This window comes from Orbicella franksi, chromosome 10, assembly GCF_964199315.1.
Source record: "Orbicella franksi chromosome 10, jaOrbFran1.1, whole genome shotgun sequence".
In the NCBI taxonomy this organism is placed as follows: domain Eukaryota; kingdom Metazoa; phylum Cnidaria; class Anthozoa; order Scleractinia; family Merulinidae; genus Orbicella; species Orbicella franksi.
In genome coordinates this window covers 24,020,014-24,048,005 of record NC_138154.1, presented here as the reverse complement: position 1 = coordinate 24,048,005, position 27,992 = coordinate 24,020,014, and the positions used below count along the sequence as shown (strand labels likewise).

Here is a 27,992-nt window from a genome sequence, read left to right as displayed (position 1 = left end):
AATTGGATGAAGCATTGCGGAGATATTGGAATGTTAAAATCACTGTTTTCTATCCTTCATAATCGTACAGCGGTCGGGAAAATTGTCGGATAACTGTCGGAAATAAAGCTTGTGACGTCACTGTTGGTGAGCTCAAGAAATGCGGGAAATTTGAAACTGTTTTGGTTTTAAGTTCATTGTGAACTTCGGAGGAAAACCACTCAAAATCAAAAGTTAGCACTTTCAAGATTCCCCGGTACCCAAAACTTAAAAGGGAATGGCTTATAAAAATGAAGAGAGAATGCTTCATGCCCTCGAAGCATTCCCGCGTTTGTGTATAAACGCTTTACCGAAAACAGCTTCAAACAAAATCTTGTAGTAATGTGTTTGTTACGACCCTCTTTCAAGCTTTGTCAACTTGCAGTCAAGAAAGACGCGGTACCGATGATTTTTAACTTCACTATGGAACGTTGCAAGCCGGCAATTGGACAAAAAACAACGACAAACAAGGGAATAATGCCCGCCGAACAGCGTGCGAACTCCTCGGCCATTTCCCAAGTAAAATAAGGTTTGTATTTAGATCCAAAACCTTCCCCACGAAAGACTCGCTGACGCAGAAACGCAGCAATGTTCAAGAGAACAATGACGTCACAAAGCAGAGTCTCAGCTCCATTCCTCCATTAAAGTGCGGGGTCATTTTGGAAACGTTTTCGTGAAGCCATCGGCTGTCTTCGTACTTATAACTTTTTTACTCCTTTTCACGGCTCAGAAAGAAAAATTTCCGCATGTTTCCTTTTAAATGTTTTTTTTTCAACATTTCGTCGCTATAAAATGGCTGAAGAAAAGATTAAATTTTGGTTCATTTGACCTTTAAACTGAACAGGCCCGTGGAGTGACGGAGTGCAGCAGATTTCTCCCCAGTCTCTCTCCGGCTCTCACCGTCTCAAAATTTTCCTCACACTTCCAGTCCATTAACAGTTTCCCCATTTACGGTCAAAATTAACCTACAATGTTATTTAGGAAAAAATACTCTCGTTTCAAAATCCCGTTTCACTTTGGCGCTTGCAAATAAGAAATAAATATACAGGAAGTTTAAATATAACCCTGTTCCCTACTACGGGTTTGCGCTCTACAGATCCCTCTAAAATTTCATGTTCAACTGGCTTGTCTTAATTTCGCAAAAAAGGGAAAGACTTCGCTTCCTCGCTCCTTCTTCACGCCTTGAGAAAACCCATTAAATGAGTAAGCCTACTGAAAAACAAAATGCTGAAAAAAAAAAACAAAAAACTGCCAGTTCAGAATAGCTTTACCGATAAATAGGGGAAAGTAGGTAAACCGCGGTCTCTGGTATGTAACTGAATTCCTGCCAAATTTTACGTCCACCATCTCGTGATTGTTGCCGATAGAATGTTACAGAATACATTGACTTTCAGCCGGTCGTCCCTTTGAGTTGCACTCTCCCGAAAATCCAGGCTAATATGTGTGGGATCTACCATACTGGTACAAAACCATGCAATTGGTTTTCCGCTTTTCAGAGAACTGTCAACTCAGTCTGTATGAAAAAGTGAAACGTAACTGTAAGCTTCCCACCACAGGTAAACCCCTCAAAGAAAGTTTCTTTTGCGTCGAAAACATTACAAACTCTGATTTTGGCTCTGGTTAATCGTCTAACGTCTTGCGAGTCGAATTAAATTACAGTTTAACTTGATGCCGTTGATCTCAAATACACTGCAATATAGTTTGACAGAAGAACGTGCCTTAGCTCCACATTGAATTAAACAAACTTCATTGAGATAAACATAAAGTTACTCGTGAAAAACAAGTTCCCCCGTATTTAGTTCAACCTAGTGGCAACTAGTTCAAAGTCTGGTTCTTGCCTTACAACTGGCCAAAAGATTTCATACACCTGTTTTCAGTTTCACGAGATTTAGCGTATTTGGATTAATCACACCTACTCGGATATCACGCAGGTTTTCCTACATGCAGCAGTTAAAGGCTGCTTTCCAAGTGTTAGTTACGATCGCTACAGAAAAATTGAGCTAACCTCACTAACCGGATTTCCACAGATCTCTACGATCGTCGAAACAGAACTTAAGTCTGTCTCGCTGCAGAGTGATTTCCATATGATTGCAACGATCCCTGAACCTTTTTGGCAGTGATCGTGAAGTTCAAACGGAAACCAGCCTTCAAGGTCTATTTTCTAAAATTGTATTAAGAGAAAGCGAAAAAAAGAACAGCTAGAAGCCTTGCAATTTTAACTACTTTCATGTTCGAATATATAATGCAGGTTTTTACACTTTTTTTACAAAATTACTGTTCATCTTGGAACAATGAGGCATGTATTGCAAACGTATCTATGCAAATATTTCTCAACTAAGCTCAACTAAACAGTTCATTATCGCTTTTTTTCTATTAACGCGATACATTCTCTAGCGAATTAAGCCTAAGCATCTCTTTTATCTTATTTATACAAGGTATCAAATAATTTGTTGATTCAATTGAATATAAAATTCTCCGCTACAATACTGTGAGAGTCCAAAAATTAAACAACAAAAATCGTGACTTGCTCTTTGATAGAAAGTCAGTTACGCGCTACAGAAAAAATTCAGTTACACTGAACATCTCATTAAGATATCAATTATAAATTGTTGAGAATTACATCCTGAAATAAGCGTACGGTGTTTACACGAGCAGCTCGAGAAAAAATGGTATCGCCTGTTATTGTCAGATATTATTCTATGATCCCAAGTAATGTCAGTTTGTACGTGGTACAAAGACGAACAGTTCAAGTCACGTGACACTGGAGACAGTCCGTGCTTCTGCCAGAATACATGTCTACTTTCTTCATTGAATGGATGAACCTGGTATTACCATATCGAAGAAAAACCTGAGGCAGTGCTTGTTTCACAATAGATTGTACTCTCTCCCGGGAACCCAGTGGATTGTCGCTTAGGTCCAGGTACAGGTACATTAGATTAGGAATAGATCTTAAGCTCCCCAGCAGACCATGCAAGTCACGTTTATCCATATTTAATGACGAAAGCTCCAACAATGTCAAGTTGGGAAAGAAGTGAACGCGCTTGGTGAGTGGAGCAAGGCTACCTCTTGCGTTAAAATTCGTAAGTGAAAGGCAATTCAAAGCCGGGTATGTTTTGTTGATTCCTCCAAACAGCGCCTCCATTTCCTTCACTTGCACATTGCTTCCATTCAGGCTAGTTAACTCGAGTCTTTTTAAGGACGACATTTCAGGAAGTGACCGACCGAGCGCCGCGGCTGCTGCTGGAGTCAGCGTTAAACCATGCAGTCTTAGTACCTGAAGAGTCTTGTGTGTGATACTACAAAAAAGTTTGTTAGATGCTGCAGCACAGCAGCACTCTGAATGAAGGGTAAGAGCGGTGACGTTAAATCGCGGTAACACACCAGCCAGTTTCTCAACTTCAACTGATGTCAGTGAGTAAGCGGTCCCTCGTATCTCTGTTAAACTGCCGAGTAACGGCTCACAATCAATAGTCAAAGAGCACGTACTGCTATTTGGTATTTGCTCCAGCAGTTCACAAATACCGACCCTGCATCCTACAAATTGAATGTTTTTCAAATGTTTACAGTTTCGGACAACCGCACCAAGATCTTTGAACGTCTGTGCGTTCTCAATTTCATAACAGCCAAGAAATCTTAAGAATTTCAAACTTGACTGTTTTGAACACAGATTTGTGGAGCGAGATGGAGTAGAAATGGTAATTATTTCAGTAAATAGTCTCATATGGTCATCACACGACAGCGTTAAATCTGTTATGTAAAACTGAGCTTTTCCATTATGGATACGAAGAATGCAATTAAAACCACAGGATCTGCATCCTACAGTAATGAACTGCCTTAAAAAATCTCCAATCAAGAGAGCCGCAGAGTTCTCCGTTATTCTCAGTGGGACATGTAATAAATCGCAAAACTCCAGAACCTCGTATAACGTTGACATGCGTGTCCAAGGAAAAAAAGAAACATTATAAAAAATGAAAGCTTTACAGGAAGAAACTTCATTCAAAACTGTCATCTTTGGTATATATTCAGGAAATGGTGCCTCAGGGGTAATCAGCATGATCCCAGCTGTGCAATCAAGCCAATGTCTCACCAGTGCAGGTTTTGACTGAACTTCTTGAAAAGAACAGTCAACCAAGTAATTGAACCTCCAATGCTTGTCAGTGACACACAGTGGCACGTCTGTCTCGTTTTCTTCATCTGGTATTGTCTTTGATAAATCCAATGTTGGGTCAGAGATCCTGACTGATGTCAAGTGCTGCAAAACCTTCACTGCTCCATCGTCAGACAAACCGCAAACGAACTGGAAAACATTCCCCCAGGTCACACAATCGTCCAAGGTACGTGCGTGCTGTTCAATTCCACCGAGATTTCCTACAGGGACACATCTGTAGGTGACGAACCAGGCCGCCAAGAACTCTTGGATGCTCTTGTGGATAAAGGATACCATTCCTGCTGGTCGAAGATTTTCTGCGTACTCAGTAACTTGAAGTAAGCCAATGATAAGACTTTCATCACAAAGAACGGCAGCGGACAGTTGATCATACTCAAACACATGATCGTCCTTCAAAAGACATTCCAACGCCACCTTTCCGATTTCAGCAAGGACATCTTTGGAATCGTGTACTTCGCCAAACCGAGCAGGAGAGTCTTTCCCTTGGTTGTAATCCAACACGTATTGGATGATCGCCAAATACAATTTTGTTTTGCCTTCTGGAAAGCTCTTGGACTTCCCCTTTTTCCACAGGGTGCAAAAGAAGAGAAGAAGAAGCGGAACTTTCGCTAAGTCTTCCAGCCTTCGCTTAACAAGATGACCACTCAGTTCTCTTGCTTCTGCTTTGCCACCAAGCATTCTGCTCATAAAGGCCTCTCTCTCCTCTTCACCAAACCCGGTGATCTCAGCATGCATGTCTTTAAACGCTCGTAGCTCGTCAGCTTTGGAAATTCGAGACGTTATCAGGACACAACAGTTTCTCAGTTCATTTCCACTGAATATATTGTAGATCTCGGACTTGCTGCCGCAGCGATACTCGTCGTATCCATCAAACACCAGCAAAACCTTGTCTTCATTGTTGGTGATGTAATTCAGCAGGCTATCTGTAAGATGTTTATCCTTCCGTGCGAAAATAGATGAGCGACTTATAACATCCTTGAGGCTTTGGCATTTAGACACTTCTTTGAGATTAACGACAACCAAAAGCTCGAACTTCTTCAGGATATCCTTCTGTTGGTCTCCTGTAGTCGTTTCATCAAGTTCAGCCCAGTCCACAGCCAGTTTCTTGACGAAAGTGCTCTTCCCAATACCCGTCTGTCCTTGCACGAGTATCCTCTTTGGTACAACACCGTTCTTGTTTGCAGTGAACACATCCGTGTAATGTTCCAGTTCAGACCGTGATGACCCACCTGGAGTTTGTTCCTCTTTCACCCAGGACAGTCGAGTGTAGATCTGGTGAATATCCACAGGTAATGTTTTAGACCACACAGAGGTGGGCACTGTAGCGGTTCTCTTGTAATGCTCTGCAAGTTTACTTCGACAGGTCTTCACGTCGAAAGTTTCCGCTGGAGGAGCAGCTGATTAGGGAAAATATAAAAAAAAACAATTATGCCCTCGACGCACGTGAGAGCAGCAGTTAAATTACACTGCAGTTAACGGTATCCTACATACACATGTATAAGCTGTATGGAACGAAAACGAAACAAAGCCAAAATTGTCGGTTTAGAGTAAGCGCTTTAACTACACGTAAATGGCAGTCAGAAAAATAGCAAGCTTTAAACTTTGTAAGCTATTTGAAAGTTTTGACAACTTCATCTTGTTCGATCATTTTTGACGGATTCTGTATTCAGACTTCTATTGACAGACAAACTCTACCGATGACTGACAATTGACACACAATAACCAGGCCCCGGTCACCCTGACCTGCCCGTGGAAGTAAGTGAGGAAGAGACGGGAGGGGGAAGCGCGTGGCCAAATGTGCTGACGAAAGGGCGCACTGGATGAAAGAGGAAGTGGTGCACATGCGCGGTACCCTAAGACCGCTGAATGCTATGTCCGTAATCTCTGATTTAGTGGACTTATAGTCGGCACCACTCGTTACCTTTTGGTTTGTCTATTAAATCGATAGAGAACACGCCACAGTAATATCCTCCCCCACACTACCCTTAAAAACAAAACAGGAAATTTAATAAAAAGGTGACGATGAAAGCGTATTGTTACTTAATACTAAAAATCAGCGAAAATATAGAAAGTTTCGAAGACATCTTGACTTTATTTTCAGGTTGTAAATGATTACGGATAGACGGTGTTATCTAGTCTGTAAATGTCCGAAAATATATTGAAGTTGAAGATTTTAATTAATGCTTTCGACGCTGTCAATACTTGAAGACATTAATTAAATACTTTGGCGGGAATTGGGTTCAATTGTATGTTACGTTTCGGCTTTCTTTCGTGAATAAAAATCATTTTATAAATCAAGCAATCCAGTTTTCTGTTGTATTTCTTTACTCTTAGAGGGTCTTGACACCATGATCATCTTTAACTGTTTGCTAAGGCAGAGGCTTTATGTTCTTCTATGCATCAATGAAGGTGGCGAGTGGTATATTCGAAATAATCCGCATCGCACGAGTTGATGAGGTTCTCTGGATACTTAAGTTTTGAAAACGTCTGCTTGACGTGTTCATATTCATTTGTGAATAATTCCCACGATGATGATAGGCGGCATGCCAGGTTCAACAAAGTGTTTAGTAGAGATCTCTCGTAACGTTGTTCGCTGACAAGACTCTTGTACTGTACGAGGAGTTCAGTATTTTAGGTACACACTCGTTGACGGATGGCAGCCTCTCTTCTCCGTCATTACACTAAGGAACGACAGCTTGTCGTTAGTTGCAACCTCCACTGTGAACTGCATGGATTGAGGAGTCCAGTGTTTTCCGTACACACTTGTTGACAGATGGCAGCCTCAATTCTTCTGCTTACTAGCATAAATCACGGATTTTGGTCTCACTTAGGGTGTTCAAGACAAAACGCCACTATTTTTAGCTGTCAAGGTATCTTTTAGGCCCCGACTACACCAATGCGTTTTCGTTAGAAAACGGATACTTTTTGATGCGTTTTCGCCTATCGTCCACTCTAAAACGACCGAAACCGGTGCCTTTTGAACACGGTTTCGAAAGTGGAGTGTTGTGAAAACGCATCGCTTCAAAAACGCTCCGTTTCTAGTGTGGACAGGTGAAAACGGAGGCTTTTGAAAACGGTGACGAAAAAAGCGTCATATACAGTAGCTTCCATCAGCCTTTTCGGGTACTTTAGGGTGGGCGATAAGGGAAAACGCATCAAAACAAAAACGGATACTTTTAAAAACGGATTAAAGTGGTCGGGGCCTTAGGATTGCACTCGAAGAAATAATAAAAGCAACGCTGTCTGCCATGCTGTCAAGTGGTATCTTGTAGGGGTCAAATGGAGCCTGAGCCACGCCCACATTAGTCTCCTTTAGGGATTTATTTCAAATTTTCAGACGAGCATGATCGACCTCAATTTGATCGGGCTCAATTTGTGCCAAGTATTTATTTGATAGCTTCAAGTATTGACACCGCTGAATGCATAATTTATTATTAAGATGTTTAACTTTGATACAGTACAATTACAATATTTATTAAATCGATTTTGAAATCACCGGTTATCCTTGCAATCTGATCGGCTCTCAGTGGTGCGATTTATTCACGAATCGCACTAGCTATTTTTTGCTCTAAATCGCATCTTTTTCTCAGCCAATGAGAATGGGACAGTAAAACAAAACAACCAATCAGATTTCAAGATTAGTTTAAAGTAATCAATATAATTTCAGGAAAATGAAAGGCAAAAAGCCATTGTGTGGAGAGTTTTGCAACTACTATTGCCAAAACTTTGTTGTTATTGTAATTTTTTTCCAAAAACATCGACGAATTTAATTAATTACAGTTTCTGAATGACGATTATAAGCTTCTTCAGGCTGAAGACCTACTTTAATGGAAGTTTCCAACTTTCAGTGTCCATTTTGACTAATATTTTGGCGATTTTTCTTCAACATCTGCTCAAGATCCGTATGAGACCGAGTCCAGTAAAACATAAACAAACGAAAACCACACAACAACAAATTCAGAGCCATCTCAAGAAGGTAGATATTTCCAGGTTTCTGGTAGTTTTAAACGAAGCAACAAAAGAGCTCAACTCTGTCGCTGTGAATAAACATGGTCAAAATACGCCACACTGCACAAGACAGTGAATGAACGAACGTCTTACGAAGTCGGTGCCAGTCCCGCCATCTTGGAAATATCTTCAAACAAATGGCGCCGCGAGAACTTGACAAGGTCCTGAGTATTGAGTCCTACGCCGAGGTCACAAAAAGAAACGGAGATGATAAGGAGCTGGACTCCCGTAAAATCATGCCATTGAACGGTATTTAAAGAAAAAAAACTCAAAAGAAATCGATCGCAGAATTACGCAGGATGTGCACCTTCAAATTTCTTCTCCAAAGACAATGAAAACTCTCAGTCTCAACCACAGAAGAAAGGAAGGCCTTCCATAATTGATTCAGGCGACGAGAATTGAACTTTTATAGCTGAAGTAGACTATTTTCGCTCTGACTTCAGAATTGCTTGCTTCTTTGTCATGCTCGAATGAGTTTTCGTCACATGACATCGTTTTGCATACTAAATGAGACGTAAAGACGTTTCCGGTTCCGCTTTTTTTAACAAACCGGCTACTGGAACAATACACCAAAAATCTAAAATTTAAGGCGATGAAATTGTGCGATTTCAAAATGGATCTAATAAAGTGGCAATTGAACTGAATGGAGTGCAATTTGGTCTGAAATCATAGTTGTGATTTCAAATCGAACTCGCGCTGCGCGCTCGTTAGATTTTGAAATCACGCGTATGATTTCAGACCAAATTGCACTCCATTCAGTTCAATTACCATTATAAATAGCATCATCTAACCATTAATTTCTAAAACTTGAAAATGAGGTCAAGCTATCTTTGAAATGTCGTTTACCCGCACTCATTCTTTTATCAAAATAGAGAGAAAGAAAAAACGGTGAAGAAATTAAATACAAGACGGCCACCCTATTATCACTTAATGTTCCCGAAGCTATTTTGTTTTTTTTGTACTTTCTTTACTTTTCATTTTTTGACTGTAAATCTTTTATCTGCTTCGAAGATGATCAATAGCCCTTTTCAAGATAACTATTCAGCTAACTTTTCATATTTGAAGAAGCAGAAATCGATTACTCCTTTGATGACGTAATCTTTGTAGTATGAAGGAAGAAACGAAAAACACTATTTAGAGAAGAGTGCAGTGGCATGAATCACAAAAACTAAAATATATTTGGCTTTCTTTCTCTTTAACTAACCTGGTTTGACATCTTTTATCCTCTGACTCTCGATTTCATGCGCCAGCTGTTCTACTTTATCATCTGTTTTGGTGAGACTATCCTGTAGTCGCGCCACATTTTGCCCCAGTCCTTCCACTTTGAAGTTTGTTGCAGCAAGACCTCCCTCAACTCTTTTTCCTTGAAGATCGACTTTGATATTTGTTTCAGCAAGACCTTCTTCTACTCCTTCAACTCTTCTCAGTAATTCTTCCCTCAGCATTTTCTGCATGGACACTAGCCTCTCCAAGATTTTATCAATCTCTTCTCTTCTATCCCTCTCGTCCTTTTCAAGCTTCGTTTCCAATGCATCTAGTCGTGCATCATGTCCTCTCAAGTCTGAAATGATTCCTTTTACTTCTCTTTGGACCAGAGATAGTAGATCTTTGTCCACAGCATGTCCCATACACAGCTGGCAACCTACAAAAAGATTCATCAATACTTTACTGATGAAAATAATAAGAACGTGACTAGAAAAAGTCACTTAAATACACATATGCATGTATATGTACAAGAATTCTCGTCTTTAAATTGGGGCGGGATGGGAGTGTCCTCAGCCTGCCTTATCCATAATATTTACCTTAAATACAATTATCACACAACAGCTTAACCATAAACTTCAAACTTAGTCCCATATGGGACTACCATATTACATGAGATTTTTGCGATGTAAAAACAAATCGCGAAATTAAAGTGACGCGAACAATCAGTGTCGTTAACATAACATGACGCGAAAATTAAGTGACTCACATTATGTTACTGTTGACATATAGTCCCGCCGTTGCGTTTTTGTTAATTTGACGTTACATTGCACCTTTGAGAAAGTCGGTTCAAGGACATGGTAGAGTAACATTGCCAAGGAAATAAATTGTGTCGCTCAAAAACGTGTAGTTAAAGTGATGCACACTACAAAATGTTTGCAAAATCGCGGAATTTGAATGTCGCGAAATGTGTGCACCTCAAAATCGCGAAATTTCATGTAATAAGGTAACAATTTTTCAACTACAGTGGCGTTTTACAGAAGGTAATGAAGGAAAGCAAGCTCTATTGCCAGCTCTTAGAGTATGTGGTGAAGCCAGATGAAGCAAGTTCTCTCAGTAGCTCTTGGAGTGGGTGGTGAAAGGATAAAGCAAGAGGAATGAGGCAATCTCTCCTGGCAGCACTAAGTCAATCTGGTGGAGAGCAAGCTCTTTTGACAGCTCTTAAAGTAGATGGTGGAGGGATGGAGAAAACTCTGTTGGCAGTTCTTACCGCGGGTGGTAGGAATCACTCCAAGCAACTCTTGGAATAAGTGGTGGAGGGATGGCCAATCTCTCTTGGCAGCTCTTAAGGTAGTGGTGATGGGATGGAGCAAGCTCTTCTGCAGCTCTTTGAGAAGGTGGTGGAGGGATGGAGGTAGCTCCCCGGGCAACTCTTGGAGTAAGTCATGAGTGGAAGGTGGAAGCTCTCTTGGCAGAAATTAGAGTAGATTTTGGGAGGATGGAGCCGGCTCTCTGGGCAGCCTTAAGAGTAGGAGGTGGAGGAATGGAGGAAGCTCCCCTGGCAACTCCTGCAGCAGGTTAAGAGATGGCGGAAGATTTCCTAACAGCGCTTAGAGTAGTGTGTGGGATGGAGTGATCTCTCCTGGCAGCTCTTAGAGTAGCTACTGTAGGGATGGGGCAAACTCTTTTGGCAGCTGTTAGAGTAAGTGGTAAAGGGATGGAGCAGGTTCCCCTTGCTGCTATTAGAGTTGGTGGAGGGATGGAGGATTCTGTCTTGACAGCTCCTAGAGTATGTGGCGAAAGGATGGAGCAAGCTCTCCTACCAGCTCTTAGAGTAAGTGATGGAGGCAAGGAGCTGGCTCTCCAGTCAACTCGTAGAGTAGGTGGTGGAGGGCTGGAGGAACTCTCAGAGTGGGTGGCGGGAAAAGGTGGAAGCTCTCTTGGCAACAATTAGAATAGATGGTGGTGGGATGAAGCAACCTCTTAAAGCAGTTCTTAGAGTAGGTGGTGGAGAGATGTAGTAAGCCCCTGGTAGCTCTTGCACTAGGTGATGGAGGGATCATGAATGGAGGAACCTCTCACGCCAGCTCTTAGAGTAGCCTCCAGGTGGTGGAGGCTGGTCTCTTACCCGTTCTTAGAGTAGGGGTGCCTGTGAAAAGAGCATGCTCTCTTGCCAGTTCTAAGAGGAATTAGGGGTGGCTGCAAGGAAAGCTTGCTCACAGCCTTCCCATGCTTGTTTTTTAAGGATGTGACAACTGTGGGGGAGGATAAGTGGCAGGTTGCCTGTATGGTGGCTTGGAGGAGCACCTTAAATTTTGGAAACTCACTCAATATTAGAATCACACTTGCATAAATGTATAGCATGAAATTGACACGTCTTTCCACCGGGGAATTCATTAATACTTTAGACTTAACTTCTTTTCATATAAGGAAAAATTTCATCTAGATGGTCAAATTTGGCTGGTAAAATCATCCTCAGAGCCAGTCAATTTGGAGGAAAACCCTGGTTTCCACTGAAATTAATCATTATTTATAACTACTTTCCAACTTGCAGGGGTAAGTGGCTATTTGGAATGCTCAGAAACAACTGAAAAGCGCGGCCTGATGCAAGAATTAAATCAATTATGTAAAGATCTGGTATTGATATGTTAACATTGTTTCAGTGTTACTTTGTTGGTTCTGACTGAAACATCATTCATGACTGATCCACACTAAGATATAGATTGGTAAATTTCATAGAAATTTGTCTAGAGTACATGTGTATTAGTTAAAACAGAACTAAGGCAAACCAGAATCAATCTATGATGAGTACCTTTTGTTTGCCAATCAGAGAGCTGATCTAAAGTGGTCTTCTCCACACCACCAGTCAGTCCCAGACTTTTCATCAATTTCTCTAGCTTGGAGAAACAATCATTGTAGAGGACTTCAGTCCAGTCAGTAACATTACAATGGCCCCACTTGTTCCTGACATTTTCCCTGACATCATCAGCCGACGACTGAATACGATTCGATGGGGAGTGGAAAATGGGTACAGGATTGTTAAATCCCAACAGGCGAAGAATGGCACTCATGTCCAATGACTCGTCAAACCCTGAAAACTTGGCAAGATAATCTGGCAGGAACAGCTTTGCCAAGTCTACTGAACTGTTTACATTATAGTTGTAGAGGTTCTTGTGATTGCCATGGTTGTTAAGATTGTTGTTTATGTTCTGAAATTTCAATCTTCTAAGGTTAGGATCCGCATTGACAAGATGATAAGTCAGTGTGTTTAGGGCACAGGGTGTGGTCAAACCATGGCAGTATGTGTTGTTTGCACAGTGAGTGTCCATTCCTTGTTTGATGAAATCTCTCAATACTGGGGCTGCTACTTTGTTCATAACAACACCAACTACGAGCCATCTCTTCTCCTCATCAGACATCATCATCTTGACTTTTCAAATTTACTCTAAGTTATCTCCACAATATCTTCACAGATCTGGAAAACAATAAAAATGAAATAGTCCATTTTGAGTCAAATAATGAAACCCCCTGTCATCACTTGAGATTACAAAGGAAAATATTCATACCACTGTAAATCAATGGTACTTAACTGTCAGTAAATGGTACTAAACTGTCAGTAAGGCATAATTATGTACTTTGATACATTAAAGCAAACAAAAAACCAAACAATGTCCAAACTCTTCAATTACCAGACACTAAGAGCTAAATCTGTAATCTGTTCTCTGTAATTTTGTGTACACAAGGTGACATATTATGAAACTACGTGTGTATCTTACTGTTTACTTGCATACCATAGCTTATCTACAATTTACAGCCACAATATGATCTTGGATATACCCTGACATCACACTGGGGTGGATAGGGGATTTTAGAGCCTGGAGAGGATCCAAGATACGAACTGCCAAAATGGGGTCCTGAGGCTTCCTCCCCCAGAAAATTTTTAATTTATAGATTTAGCCAAGCCTAAAAGCGGAGCTCCTGGAACGGGTTGTTCAAAGCCCGATTAAGATAACCCAGGTTAAGCGAGAACTTTGATTTGAATTTTGTCAGTTTGCAGTGAGGTTTTCTGTATATTGTTTGGCCTTCTGTTTTGAGTTTGAATAATCTCAAAATACACAAACCAAATGCAGTGAAAAACATTGGTATGCAAGAACTATCTATAATTTTGTTAACTTTAATCCTGGGATAGAGCTTCCAAACAACCTGGCCCTGTTTACAACACGTTTATCTGACATGAGCCTACGATCCAACAGAAACCCAGCACTTGGTCAGCCGTCAACTTTAAAAAAGCTTGTGACCTCAATGAGCTCTAATCTTGAGCCCATGATTTGGACATGTAATACTGGTCAGTGATTACCTTGTTTTGACAGGTGTCAATTGACCATAACATGGATTGCTAATGTCAAAGGAGGCTATAAATAAAGGCTGTATATTTCTGTCAACCTTTTAGCTGGAGTATGGCCGCCATCTTGCACAACTCCGTCATCGTCATCGTTGTGAGTATGCGCCCATGAGCAATACCGCTAGCCATGATAACCATGAGAAAATCAATTCATGGGTTTCCTTTTCATTCCTATATGGGCATGGGGCTTCACTTGGTGGCTCTTTGGGCTGTTGGGGCTCCGGTAGAAATGAGGTCCATGGAAATGGGTCTTTCCACATTCCGAGGCCAAGTCAGCATGTTATACTGTCTCATTGTTTTTAATTTAGGGGGTTTGAGCAAACCCACCAACCCCTTCCCCCTGCCTTACATCCACCCCAGAACCCAGCAGCTGTCACATGCATAATATAAAGGGATACATACTGACTCACAGCCACAAAGATAACAGTTTACCTTGGAGGATCTTACATGTGTGTAATCTAAATACAGATCTTAGAGTGAGGCTCAAGCTCAAGACCGATATAAATTGCAATAAACTGATTAAAAGTAAGGTCTCATCCCAAGCACAATATTTGCATATTAACTGTATTTTAAGTTGCTTTCTGTATCACTATGCTGTGTCTCTAGGTAATTTGAGCAATTATTTCTAGAAGAGGACAACAAGGACCTCAAGTTAGCATTAATTAATTCTGTCATAAGACATTTATCAGGTAGAGGACTTATTTATATATTGATATATTTATGCAAACAGTTATTGGCATCTATAATCCATCAAATATTTTCACTTGGTTGGCGTAAACGCATCACGTGACTGAACAGGACCCACCTAAAACTGGAAAATACGTGTATCCAAGTGATATTCTCCAATTTTCAAAACTGCGCTTCTGGCAAAATATATTTGAAGGACATATAATAAACACAAATGCCCCAGAATCCTCCATTTTGGCACAAAAATACGCTGGGATATTTGTCCTTGGACATTATCTGTTCCTCGAAGCTCACAGTTTTCCTCAAGCCATGCTTTCAGAAAACTGTTTGATTCCCAGAAGAGATAATGTCCATGGACAAATGTCTGTGCATATTTTCACACCAAATGGAGGCTATTGTTTATTTATCACTGCTACTTACACTGAAGTTGCAAGTGGCCGAACTCATGTTATAAGAGGCTGGCATTTAATTTCAACAGGGAAAGAGTCCATCACACCACCCCCACCCCCATCCCCCACCCGCATCCCTCACCCCCATCCCCCACCCCCCCTGCCTGTTTGGGCATCCCTGGATTTACAACTGGTCTTGATCAAAGGACTTGAAAAACCACTAAAAATTGTTCAACAAGAGTTGAGCATGGAGTTCCTGTTGTCATGGTTTGATTTGATCTCTCCAAGAGTTACCAAAACAAGCCAAGAGCACATTTTGTGAAAGATAAACCACTATCACTGCTATACATGTGGAGACTAATTATATTTGCTATCTTCACTCTTGTGTGTGATTATGTACAGTACTTATATTATACATATTATGTAACATACACATCGTATATGTTACAAAATGAGACATTATAACACGCTGACTTGGCCTCAGAATACCAAAAATCCCATTTCCGAGGACCCCAATGTTAAAAATTTTCCAGGAGAGGATGCCCCAGGACCCTTCTACACAACACAACCCAACATAGTGATACGGAAAGCAACTTTAAAAAAAACAGTTAATATGCAAATATTATACTCGGGATCTGACCTTACTTTTGATCAGTTTATTGCAATTTATATCAGTTGTGAGCTTAAGCTTCACTCTCAGATCTGTACTTTGATTAAACACCTGTAAGATCCTCAAATGTCAACTGTTATCTTTGTGGCTGTGAGTAAGTATATCCCCTTATGAATGTGACAGCTGCTGAGATCTGGGGCGGATGTAGGGGGGAGGGGTTAGTGGGTTCATTCGAACCCCCTAAATTACAAACAATGAGGCAGTATAACAAGTTGATTTGGCCTCAGAATGTGGAAAATCCCATTTCCAAGGACCTCAATTTTAAAATTTTCTGGGCAAGGATGCCCCAGGACCCCCTTAACGGCACCACCTTCGGTGGTTTGTAGCTTGAATTCTCCTAGACCTCTAAAATCCTGTATCCACCCCAATGTGACGTCACAGTATATCCAAGATCACATTGTGGCTGTAAATTGTAGTTAAGCTGGAGTAAGTAAGTATACTAAACAGTTAAGATACACATGTAGTTTCATAATATTTAACCTTGTGTACACAAGATTACAAATAACAGATTACAGATTTAGCTTGAAGTATCTCAGGTGATTAGAGGGTTTGTCCATTGGTTTTTTTTCTTTACTTTAATGCATCAAGGCACATAATTATGCCTTACTGACAGTAACTGACATATTATGTAACATACCCATTGTTATAATGTAAATCTAAACAATTGCTACTGTTTTCTGATCTTTTTTTATGTCTTTTGTGTCACTAGCTGTCTGAAGGTTCTCCTTCAGCTTAGTCTTCTCTAAACCAAAAATACTGCAGGGCATGACATGTTTTGCTATTAAAAGAATGAACAGAAAAGAAAAACTTTAACTAACTGATTTTAGTTTTCTGCCATTTATACTAGCATGCCAGGCTCATGCATGCACATGTAGACTATGTCAATTAAACACTTTAATTTATATTCTAATTAAACTGCTTCAAAGTTTGAATGAACTTCACAGTCAAAAATAACAAATTTCTAGAAAACAAACGAGCCACATATGCCACATAACTCTTACTTAAGAAAGCTACCATCTTCTAAAGCAGGTCACTTAAAACAATTAATATAGAGGATTTTACTTGTCTGTATGGAAAACAAATATATGTTAATAATGGTAGAAACATCAAATCATTAAAATCATGTTTTACCTACTGGATTTCAAAGATTAAAGACCCCCCACCCTGACCAGATTTCCATTAATTCATGGAAGCTACAAATTTACTTTTGAGCTAATAAAAAAGATCTGAGCAGATCAAAAAACTTTGTAACTTTAAATTAAAAATAAACATTAACTCAATTACCGGTACATTTAATCATTGATTCGTTTGTATATACAGTTTACATGTAAGCTTTACAATGAATATTTTTTGTTATCCCTGACAAAACATCAATTTCACAATTGAACTTGTCAGTTTTGTCAATAAGATATATAGTCACTTTTCCATAAAATACATAATTATTAATAAAACAATAAATCATCTGAACGTTGTGTTCAACTGCATTTGTTGTGTTCATTTTAAATGTGGCTAAATATCATTTAGGCAAGGTTAAACTTGAGCTAATGCAGCCAGCTAGCGTGCCCATCCAGCTAATATCATTCAGGCAAGTTAAATATGAGCTTATGCAGCCAGCGGTTTCCGCGTTTGGGAGTACGTGACCTGTGGGGCGGCCTTCAGGGGTTTTGCAGGGGTTTATGGTTCATTGCATAATATTGTTGTAGTGTATTCTGCTGATTGTTGCGGATCACTGCTTCGCTCGCGAATCGTTGCAGATTCTTGCACCCTCTCGTTCCTCCCGTTTTGTTCTTGGTCAGGGTAAGTATTCTCCAGGTAAGTAGATTCCACTGAATTTCTTTCAGTGTGACGGTGCCGGTTAGCGGACGTTGATTGGGTGGTTCCTGCTTTCCAGGGTTGCCATGGATACCTCCTAGCGGCTTATGGCTTTGGCACCCCGCTAACCTTTAAGGCACCAGTTCCCAAGCTCATCTATTTGCGATGAGTTTAATTAAATTTTAAGACAATACAAAAAATTTCAATACATGTAGTGTCAGCTTTTGGACTGACAATTGTGAACTTGTCCACCTTATTTCTTCTGGTGCCTAATTAAACTGGAATAGAACTCTGCGGTGAATAGCACGTGTTGGCTTAACGGATTTTGCATTTCAGCATAAATGCATTTCACACATGGCATTTAAACAAACATCATGGTGAGATTTTGCTGACAGCACTTTCCCTAGATCTGCAGCGTATTGTGGCTTACAGGTTCTTGCAATTACAGTAATAAAAATATAATAAAGCTCTCTGCATTTTTCCAGGCTTGCACATATAAAAAAACCCAATTATTTGTTCAGGCACCACTGTTCGGTTTTTCCAAATAAAACCAAAACAATCACACATGATCATGATTTTATTTTCCTGACTGGCAAATTCTTAGCAACAGAACCTACATAATCCAGGGCTTCAATTAAACCTGCATTGCTGAACTGGGCATCCCTGACTATAAATATTGTCAAAAAATAAATAAACAAGAAGATCTTTTAGATCTTATAACCACACTTTTAAAATTTAACTGTTTTGTTACTACTACAGTCACAATGCAGTGCACATTCCAAAGCCGTCCTTGATGATTCATTGATTACTGCTAACACATCACTTGATCAACACAAACTGTGTTATAACTTATTGCACCATTACTCTTAGCCTTTGTGAAATCTATGATGACATAATGGTCTTAATCTGGAAGTTCGTGCGGGATATGCCCATGAATGATACAAAAGGAAACGCGTGTCACGCTATTAATAACACTTTTAATAAACAGCTTTCTTCCTGAAAAGTCAAAATTTAATTTGTTTGTGCTTTGAAGTGGTCACATAAGTCACACAATAAGAGGGTTTAAACTATCCACGGCTAATTTTAGAACGGTTGTGTTTTTCCCATAGCACTGACTTAAACGTTGCAAGCTCTTGTTTACCTCAGCAAATATTTAATTTTTCTTCAAATCTCTTGACTCACTGTGATGAGACAGCCAAAGAATTTGCTTCATTTGCCGAGACCCAAAAGAAATACTTGCAAAATTGCAAATAAATTAATGACCGTCACTTCTGGCAAAATAAACTTGCAAAGTAAACACAATCTTATTTGTCATGTGGTGAAAACAAAAGCTGCAACGTCAGCGCATTCCATGACTGACTTAATACCTTTTTTAGCGTTTTTAGCGTATTTATTATTTCCCTTCGAATCCAACGCTTTGACAAAACCAAAAGAAAATATATTTTACACCCAAATAAAGAAAACAATATCTGTAACATTGTCCTTGTATTAATGTTTCAACAGCTTTTGGCGAATAAACATCACAGGTTGCGTGATTCAAAATTTGGCCGACAGGAAGTTTGGGTCTGGTCACTGACAAAAAAAAAAAAGAAAAAAATAAATAAACCACGAGTAAAACATGAACCGCGCTCAGCCCATGGCCATGCGGTTAATAAATACAATTACCACAGTTGTGGGGTTTTCTTGAGATCAGTTCATTCAAGAAAGAGACTTAATGTACTCAATTTTGCCTAAAGTTCTAACCGAAGTTGAATGTGGCCATGCCAAATTAATGCAGACCACGTCAACTGCAGACTGCGGAGTGCAGACCATGCAGACCATGCAGATCAACTGAGCACTTTTTTCTAACACTGTTTTTCGTATACATCCAGTGGCAATTAATTTTAATTCATCTTTTTTTCAGTTCTGGTTACAAAAAATTGTTCAATATATCTGAATGTTTGTTACCTATCCCAAGGCTGCATAAGCTCGGTACATGTATGTTATTCAATAGATGAACACAAGTATAAAGTTTGTGTGGGAAATTCTCTTACAGTAAGTCCTAAAAAAAAATTTATGGAAAAATAAACTTCATTTGCCTCAACAAAGGGTGTTCTTTGAGTGTTCTTTTTTGATTTCCGTGGTCTTTGTTCTCTCAAATAAGTGACTCATGAGACTGAAAACAGGGCCAGTGACTCGTGGCCACCTCGTCCCACAAATCACTTCCACATCACAAAGCAACATACGGAATAACCATAAAAACACTACTGACAGCAGTAAGGCCAGATCAATTAACCATGGCATCAACTCATCACAGTAACAGTTCACATGTGATTGTCATTATAGCCAGAGAATTTCTATAAAAATGTTATTTGCTGGCTTAGGGTTGGTCTGTGTAGTGAAAACTGAAAATGTGACAGAGATCTTGGAAATGCTGCCTGAGGCCGTAGGCTTCTGGCAGCATTTTTAAGCCCGAGGTCACAGTTTTTCACTATACGAACCAACCCAAAGCCAGCAAATAACAATTTTTTTTTTCACTGCGGTAAATTGGTTTTAATTACAAATGGCTTTGTTAACACAACTTTGTCCTTGAATCGGCTTTCGCACCGTCTACTAACAATTTGTAAAAACTCCTTGCAATGAGCAAGTAACTCAGATACTAGACAAAGAAAGATATACATATCAAAGAACAGATTTATTTCGAACTACTTTATGTTAGTTGCATTTAAGTTTAGTTTCCCAAAATTGTTTTTCCGGTGTGAAAATTTGTGCAAAGTGAAGTTTTACTACAAAAACAATTTCTGTCAGTTAAAATCACTTGAAATCAGACTTTTCTACCACAAATTGAATAGCAGAAAGCAGGAAAATTAGTTGAGTCTATTCCACAGAAATTCTCTTAAATACAGCAACAATCAGAGAGATAAACTCAACTACAACTGACTCCTTTTTTTACTTAAAATTTTATGGTGAGAGAAACACAGGCTTACGCACCATTACAGCCGCCAAACTACACTCAACCAAACAACTCTCACAACTTCAAAATACTCAATTGAATTTACTTACAGTGACTTTCCTTGCCATTTAAAAGTGAGCAGAGATAAACTTGCATTAATTAATCATCAATGGAATTGTAAAAAAGGCCAAAGATTGATGATTTTAAGGGCAAAATTTAGGGGCAGTCCGTAACTCAGGGAGTGGATGGGAAAATCCAGACCGCTGGAGCGTGTGCAATTCGCCAATCAGATTCAAGGATTTAGGATTCTGAACTGCTGGGAAGCTGGAGAAAAAATACAAACTAATATTTGGGTTTCTGTGATCTTTCCACACACTTGGCTTTTTGGCGTGACCATGGTCAGGCTCCAACAGCCATTTGGAAAGTGACATTACATTTTGTACACTGAGAGTACAAAATGTAATATCACATTTGACATTACATCACAAGTGAAGTTTATTTCTACAATTTAAAATACCTTTATTCAAGCATATTTAGGACTAAAGGGAATTTCCCATACAAAGTCTATAATTAACACATTTCTATGCTGAAACAATGGTCACACACCGAGATTGCACGGCCTGTGGATAAATAACAAACACTCTGATATGTATTTCAGAACACTACTTTGAAACTACCCTGGCTTGTATTTAAAATACGTGTCAGGATCCCACCAAGAATCCTGGCTCCCCACAAGGTGGCCAGCTTTCCTGACAGGATCCATCTCAGGAAAAATTCCCGGGACACATCTCTGCAAAAATCCCACCAAGGAATCTTTCCTCTCCTGGATCCCGCAAAGAAAAAATCTCCTCCAGGATCCCAGCGAGAGTCCTGCCAGGAAGCAAAATCTTGGTAGCATTCCTGGCGAGAATTCAATTCTCACCGAGAAGTTGTACATTCTTGTGGCCGAAATGCAAATCCTGGCAAGGGTGCATTAAACCTGTTCTTGAAATAAACTAATTGATGGTTGACCCTGGAAGCAACTGCCACTTTAAACCTATTGTAAGCGATATCTAGTTAAGGTTTCATTACTTATAAAGACTCAAGCCTAAAATTTGGCATGTTGAAAATGAGCTGTGAAGATGTAATACCATGTGGGTTTATCTGCTGATCGCGATCATGTCTAGACGAACTAGAGCTTTTAATGGCAACGACTAGCCAAATGCTTACATGCTTTATAATTGAGAAAGATAAGATCGTGTGTGTAGCTATTTGTTTTGAAATTTCTGCATTAGAAAACCTTTGAGAAAGTCTGGTTTATCAACTTCGAAGCTGCAGTAAGGACCTTTCTGTAGGGAAAAGCTGCTTTGTTGAAGTTGTTGTAATTGTGTGCCAGCTGTGCAAGCATCAAACCGTGGATATTAGTTGTGCGAAAAACTTAACCTTGATGGAAATGTATACACTGAACAATTTTTAAATCTTTTAATGAAAGTTATTCCCACTGAGGTGAAGTTGTACTTGTTACCACTTATAATAGTCTGCATAGAGGGATACTGTTAATAAATGGCTAGGTTTTATAAAATCACTCTAAATGATCTTATTGAGAGAGGCTATTCATTATTAATAATCAGCACTGTGTATAGGTTACTTGCATTTACAATGGCCTTAACACTCATTTTTGGTTATCTTACCCTCAGTCTGCATTTTATCCCTTGTCTACAGTCTGTGTAGTCGGCAGTTTACCCTCAGTCTGTATTTTACTCCTTGTCTACAGACTGTATAGTCTGCAGTTTACTCTCAGTCTTGATTTTACAACTTTTGTCTATAGCCTGTACAGTCTGCAGTTTACCCTCAGTCTGTATTTTACTCCTTGTCTACAGTCTGTATAGTCCGCAGTTTACCCTCAGTCTGTATTTTAGCCCTTGTCTACAGTTTGTATAGTCTGCAGTTTACCCTCAGTCTGTATTTTAGCCCTTGTCTACAGTCTGTATAGTCTGCAGTTTACCCTAAGTCTTCATTTTACTCCTTGTCTACAGTCTGTATAGTCTGTAGTTTACCCTCAGTCTGCATTTTACTCCTTGTCTACAGTCTGTATAGTCTGCAGTTTACCCTCAGTCTGTATTTTACTCCGTGTCTACAGTCTGTATAGTCTACAGTTTACCCTCAGTCTGTATTTTACTCCTTGTCTATAGTCTGTATAGTCTGTAGTTTACCCTCAGTATGCATTTTACCCCTTGTCTATAGTCTGCATAGTCTGCAGTTTACCCTCACAGTAAATGGTTTGAACCCAGGAGTATCAGTAGTTCGTATAGTGTGATCGTCCGGGTGAGTGTAGTTCTGAAAAGAACTGTTGTTGGTGACTGACGTTTCGACAACCTGAGCGGAAGTCATCTTCAGAGTCAAGTGAATAGTGTTTGTCAGTCGATGATGTTATAAGTCTGGTCCGTTGAACGTGATTGGTTGGTATAGCCATGATGGTATTGGTTGAAAGACTCGAGTAAAGTTTGTCATCAGTCATTGGTGGGTTTCGATCTGTCTATTGTTAGTCAAGTAGGTCGGTTTTTGGTCCGTGTATTGTTAAGTCGGTCTGTTAGAAGTCCGTTTGTCGGTTTCGTTTCTGTCATGGATAAGTCGTTTGTAAGGCGCCGGTAGTTGTTGACATCCGTTAAGAGGCGTTTGTTCTAGGTTAGTGTACCAGCTTTCCAGAGTCAGTCGTTGAAAATAGTTTGTACTGTAGGTTAAGCACTGAGCAGAGTCCCAGTCAATGTTGTGGTTTGTCAGTTGATGATGTACAGCAATGTGATTGTTGGCATCACCATTTCTTGTGGCTCGTTTGTGTTCAGTCAGTCTCGTATTAAGGTTTCTGCCAGTCTCACCAATGTAACTAGGAAGCCGGGCAGTCGGAGCATTTGATCTTGTAAACTGCTCCCTGTCTGTCGTTAGGTTCGTCTCTGTCTTTCACGTTGGTCAGTAAGTGTCGTAACGTAGTTGTAGGTTTGTGGGCTACACGAATGTTGTAGGGCTGTAGGATCCGTGAGATGGTCTCAGAAGTGCCCTTAATGTAAGGTATAGTCGCTGTATTGACAGGTGTAGGGTTCCTGTTCGTAGCGTCAGCTTCAGTAGGTCGGTAAATGTTTCGTCTAATAAAGTCAGCATTGTAGTTGTTTTTGTGAAAAACACATTCAAGGTATCTGTTTTCGTCACGTAAGCTGTCCGGTGTGTCACAAACTAGTTGCGCTCGTCTCGTCAAAGTCTTTATAGTCGTGGCTTTGTGTGAAGTCGGGTTGTAGGATGATTCGTCAAGTAATCTGTAGGTATGCGTTGGTTTTCTGTACACTGTCATTCGTAGTTTGTTGTTGTCGCAGCTTACCAAACAGTCTAGAAAAGGAAGTTTTCCATTTTCTTTGATCTCTTTAGTAAACTGGATGTCGGCATTCTGTTCCTAAACGAACAAGCATGAAAATAGAAATAAAAGAGAGCATTTCTTTTATTATTATTTCCGCGAGTGCATCCTAAAGGATACTTCAACAACTGAAAATGGTGACTTTTCGTCATCAACACCCTCAGTGAGACCAGAATCCTTGATTTGTACCTGAGACTACGAGCATCAACGAGCTTTTCATATAGGAATACCCCCAGGTTTCGAACATTAGCTGCTAAGGCCATTTTACAGTTGCTTGCAGCATGTCGAGTTAGTTATTTTCGAGAGGTAGAAGGTATAACGATTTTTTTACTGTAAGGAAAATACTTATAGCTCTTTCTTAGCGATTCGATTCAGGGAAAGTCTTTGTGGCTTTTCCATCACAAACCTACGTGATATTGTCAGTTCGAAAGAAATGAATGATTAAAGGTTGCAGACAATTTTTTTAACACAAGAAACGGAAAGACAAACACTACAGTACTTTTCGATACATGGTTTCTTGACAGAAAAAGAAAAGACAATGAAGAAAAGGAAAAATAACCAATAGTCACCACTTGGATTTGAACTTCCAATGTTTCACATGGTGAGCGAATGCTTATCACACTATGCAAACTGTACATCAGGTACCGAAAGATGAAAATGTTAATCATTTATTTACGTACCGCAGGCTCAAGTGTTTCGCTCAGTCTATACCTCACTTGTGACCAAACAAAATGATCTTCCCATTTATGACTAAAGCACAAGGAAGACATGTACAGACACATGTCATGTAAAACACGTAGGCAGGCCTGAGTAGTAAACAGTTTCTTAATGACAAACTTTTTCTTTTGCAAATATCACAATACACCCCTGAATGGACAAAAGCTTTATGGGCTTGTTCGAAAGCTAGACTACCCTCACCTTACAAGTAGTTGCTTAATGAGCAATGCCTCATAACACCCTTTCATATTTCATTTTCCAAGTTCAGTGGCTCACAGCTACTTTGATACCTCTTGCCTGCAGTCTGTATATGGTCTGCAGTTTACCGTCAGCCTGTATTTTACCCCTTGTCTACAGTCTGTATAGTCTGCAGTTTACCATCAGTTTGCATTTTACTCTTTGTCTGCAGTCTTTATAGTCCTCATTTTTTCTCAATCCTCACTAGGAATTTCGCGTGACATTATGTAAGCTAATGAAGTCTAAAATACTCATGTTGTTTTGTAAAGACAGATTTAGATCAAAGATTAATTCTGCAATGGAATAACAGAAAAATTGCGACGGGTTTGATCCATAAAACAATCGTAAAATATTTTCCGCAGCTCAAGAGGCAGTCGACGAAGAGAAAATTAAAGCGAAAGCAATTTCAGTTCATTGCGGAAGTGAAATCTGTTTAATAGCCTAACTGGGTACTCAGTCTGGAAGAAAGCGTTGATTTTAGTTAAAACCTTACTGTCTTAATTATTCACACAAACCTTGCAGCTTTACATCTGCATCAAACAAGTGACTGTAGTGGATATTTTATCCGTCTGTCGCGAACATTCCAACCATAAGAAGCGCTGTACTTTATTCCTAGTCAGACATTTCTAACAACACCTTCTTCCCAGAATGCATGGGTTACCAATCGCCCCCTCCCCCTAAGACAGGGCGCAAAAACGGCTGATTGGTCGACAGATTGTGACGCAAAATGGTTTTGTTGAAGTCAATGCGCATGTGTTGCATGAAAATTCAACATGGCGGACGAAGTTGTTTACACGTTGTGGGCTGCGCTTTTTAAAATATTTGCCGCGTTAAGTATTGATTCCAGGTAAAATTAACGGAACAGATGTTTCATGGCAATCGGAGAAAATTCCTGGTTGGTCTGAGTCATGATAGATCTTCGGACAATATGTTTTGGGCGTACGAACGAAAGCTGCATGCTCCTGCAAAACATCCGTTTACAACAGTCATCTAACTTACTCGCGATTGGTGTTGCTTTTTTTGTTTTTGAGTGGCTTTTTATTTAGCCGTATGTTACTGGAGCCATTCTCGTAAAGCCTCTTTTGAAAGGCTTGGCTTGATGGTCCTTGGTGCTTCAATCTGCGTGACTTATAAGTTCTGCATCCTGCAGGGTAGCGAGATATCGCTTTCTTCTGAATCTCCTTTACTTCACGGTTGCAAGAATCTTCTTCGACGACGTCTTCATTATCATCGTGAGTGTATGTTTCACCCAACTGGCCTTCCCGGTCATCATTTTCACTTTCATTGTCTTCTCTACGACTCGCAACAGGTATGATCTGTGTGGCGTGACGTTCAGTCAGCTTCTGTTTGTTGTGTTGTTTGGTTAAAAGTATTTTTTTGAAGTCCGTTGCGTATCAAGAAAACCGGCTCAACATTGATAACAATAGGTATTGTTATAAGACCTAAAATTGGTCTTATATGGCCATTTTGAAACAATGGCAGTATAAACTTCTAAATGCCCCCAGGAGTTTTTGAAATTTCCAATTACCATACGAGCACGAAATTTAAACGATCAGAGAGACTAAATGGAAGACAAATTCTCTTGAGGGGAGATGGTACTGGTATAATCCTGTCAGTGCAAATAGTCGCGGTGGGGTGGCGGTTGTATACATGTATTCAAAAGTGAAAGTAAAAGCTACCGACAAGTAAGGCATGTTTTTACTTTAAAATTGCTCTAACCTGGTAAACTCAAAACGCGTGGGAGTGAAATTGAAGTTCGCATTTGGCTAGATTGCGAACAGGCTCTCTTTTGCTCTAAAACCCATAAAATCAGTGTAGGATGAACGTGAAAATAGCGAATGCAATAATCGAGCAGCAGAGCCGCTTGCCTTGTGCCCCCGCTGTTTCCGCGTTCGACCCACGGATTGAAATGTAGGAGGATAGACTGCTTTCAGTCGAGCATCCAGCCAGACATTAATAGCTTTTAACAGCGCTTTGAAGCTCACGCATCTTTCCTTGCCGACCAATTGATCTCCATGATGATTTCCAGCGGAAAGAAATCAGGGAACAAATATCCCACTAATTAACATTACAGACACAATGTTTTGGGTAGCGTTTCTCCGCTCTTTAATAATTTTCGCTTTACTCTCAACGTATTTTTTGTGAATCACAACTCCACTATTCTAGATTTGTTTACTAAAATTGAGTTCATGCAAGTGCAGCTTAATTGTTGTGCCGAAAGTTTTCCGAACAAGGGTGATGATTTTGGCTTGGCTTCAGAGGAAGTCCCTCAGGGCTACCAAGAACAGAAGGCCATTCATTTTTGCTCAAAGTGAGATGTTGAGCCGGAACAATAGACCATTTCTTGATACGTGTTTGATAAGCATTGTACATTTACCTTCTGTTGTCATTAATATTGCAAAGTCCACCGGGTACAAGTACCTGCCAAAGGATTTGGCTAATTATCTCCCATGTACATTACTTGTCTCATTACAGGGTTCGAGCTTGCTGATATAATTTGTTATGATAAAATCTTGAGAGATCTGCATTTATAAATCATAAGAATTAGACAGTCTGGTGATGATGAGGGTAAATAAACATTTTTATTATATTATTTTTTTCACATTGAGTGAAACCTCAAGTAGCGACAATTCTTTTGTTGTACTTTCTTCATGATTTTGTTGTACTATTAAATGTTCACGAACACGTGTACCAAGTCTCCAACATAACAGGCGCTACAGCCTGTGCAAGAAAATTTGTAAACAACACGGGATCATGATAATTTAGATATGGCATCTTTGGTACTAAATAAGTTCTTGATCTTGTATGGGGCAAACACTAACTTGATGTCTAAGCTCTTGCGATGGCATTCGGTTTAGTGCTTGATTCTGTGTTGAAAGGGCCAACAAAAGGTAATTTGTAATAGTGCGTGCGACTTTCATTTGAGCTGGTTACTGCAGAATGTGGAAAGTGGAGGCAAAGAATTTGCTGAGGTATTCTTAGACAGTTCTGTTCACAAGACTAGATGGAAACTGATTCTTCCCCAGAACATTGGTAAGCTCCTTAATGTTGTTGTTGTTGTTGTTATTGGTGGACAGGACATTTAATATCAGTAACACCTGGATTGGTTTCCACAACAACATTAAGGAACTTACCAAAAGAGATAATAGTAAACCATAGAACCAAGGATGGTTGAGGGTTGAGAAGATTAGCACAGATTGCAATATTATCTTAGTAAACTACTATTTTCAGCTTTCCTTCACTTTAAAGATAATTTTGTATGTGGCTAAAATAACTCAAAATGCCGTGACTGAGCTTCTCTAAGCCAATTTTAAGAACATAAGAGTCACTAGAGGACGTGCAAACAAGATCGAATCTTTATCAGTTC

General features: G+C 39.8%; 2 protein-coding genes across 8 annotated transcripts in view; both read right to left on the bottom strand.

Moving 5' to 3' along the window:
• Nucleotides 1–23: 23 nt before the first annotated feature.
• The window catches only part of LOC145500591 (NLR family CARD domain-containing protein 4-like), a 53,540-nt gene continuing 25,571 nt past the window's right edge, over nucleotides 24–27,992 (bottom strand). For all 7 annotated transcript variants that reach the window (XR_014051119.1, XR_014051121.1, XR_014051116.1 and 4 more), the window contains one exon: nucleotides 24–2,047. The gene's annotated coding sequence lies outside the window, so the exon portion shown is untranslated. The remainder of the gene's footprint in view (nucleotides 2,048–27,992) is intronic.
• Nucleotides 2,045–27,495, bottom strand: LOC145500590 (uncharacterized). Its single transcript, XM_081480112.1, has 4 exons — nucleotides 25,141–27,495; nucleotides 12,210–12,872; nucleotides 9,399–9,836; nucleotides 2,045–5,583 (listed from the first exon to the last, which is right to left on the bottom strand). The coding sequence occupies exons 2-4, from the start codon at nucleotides 12,820–12,822 to the stop codon at nucleotides 2,765–2,767; spliced, it is 3,870 nt and encodes a 1,289-aa protein (XP_081336238.1). The 5' UTR covers nucleotides 12,823–12,872; nucleotides 25,141–27,495; the 3' UTR covers nucleotides 2,045–2,764.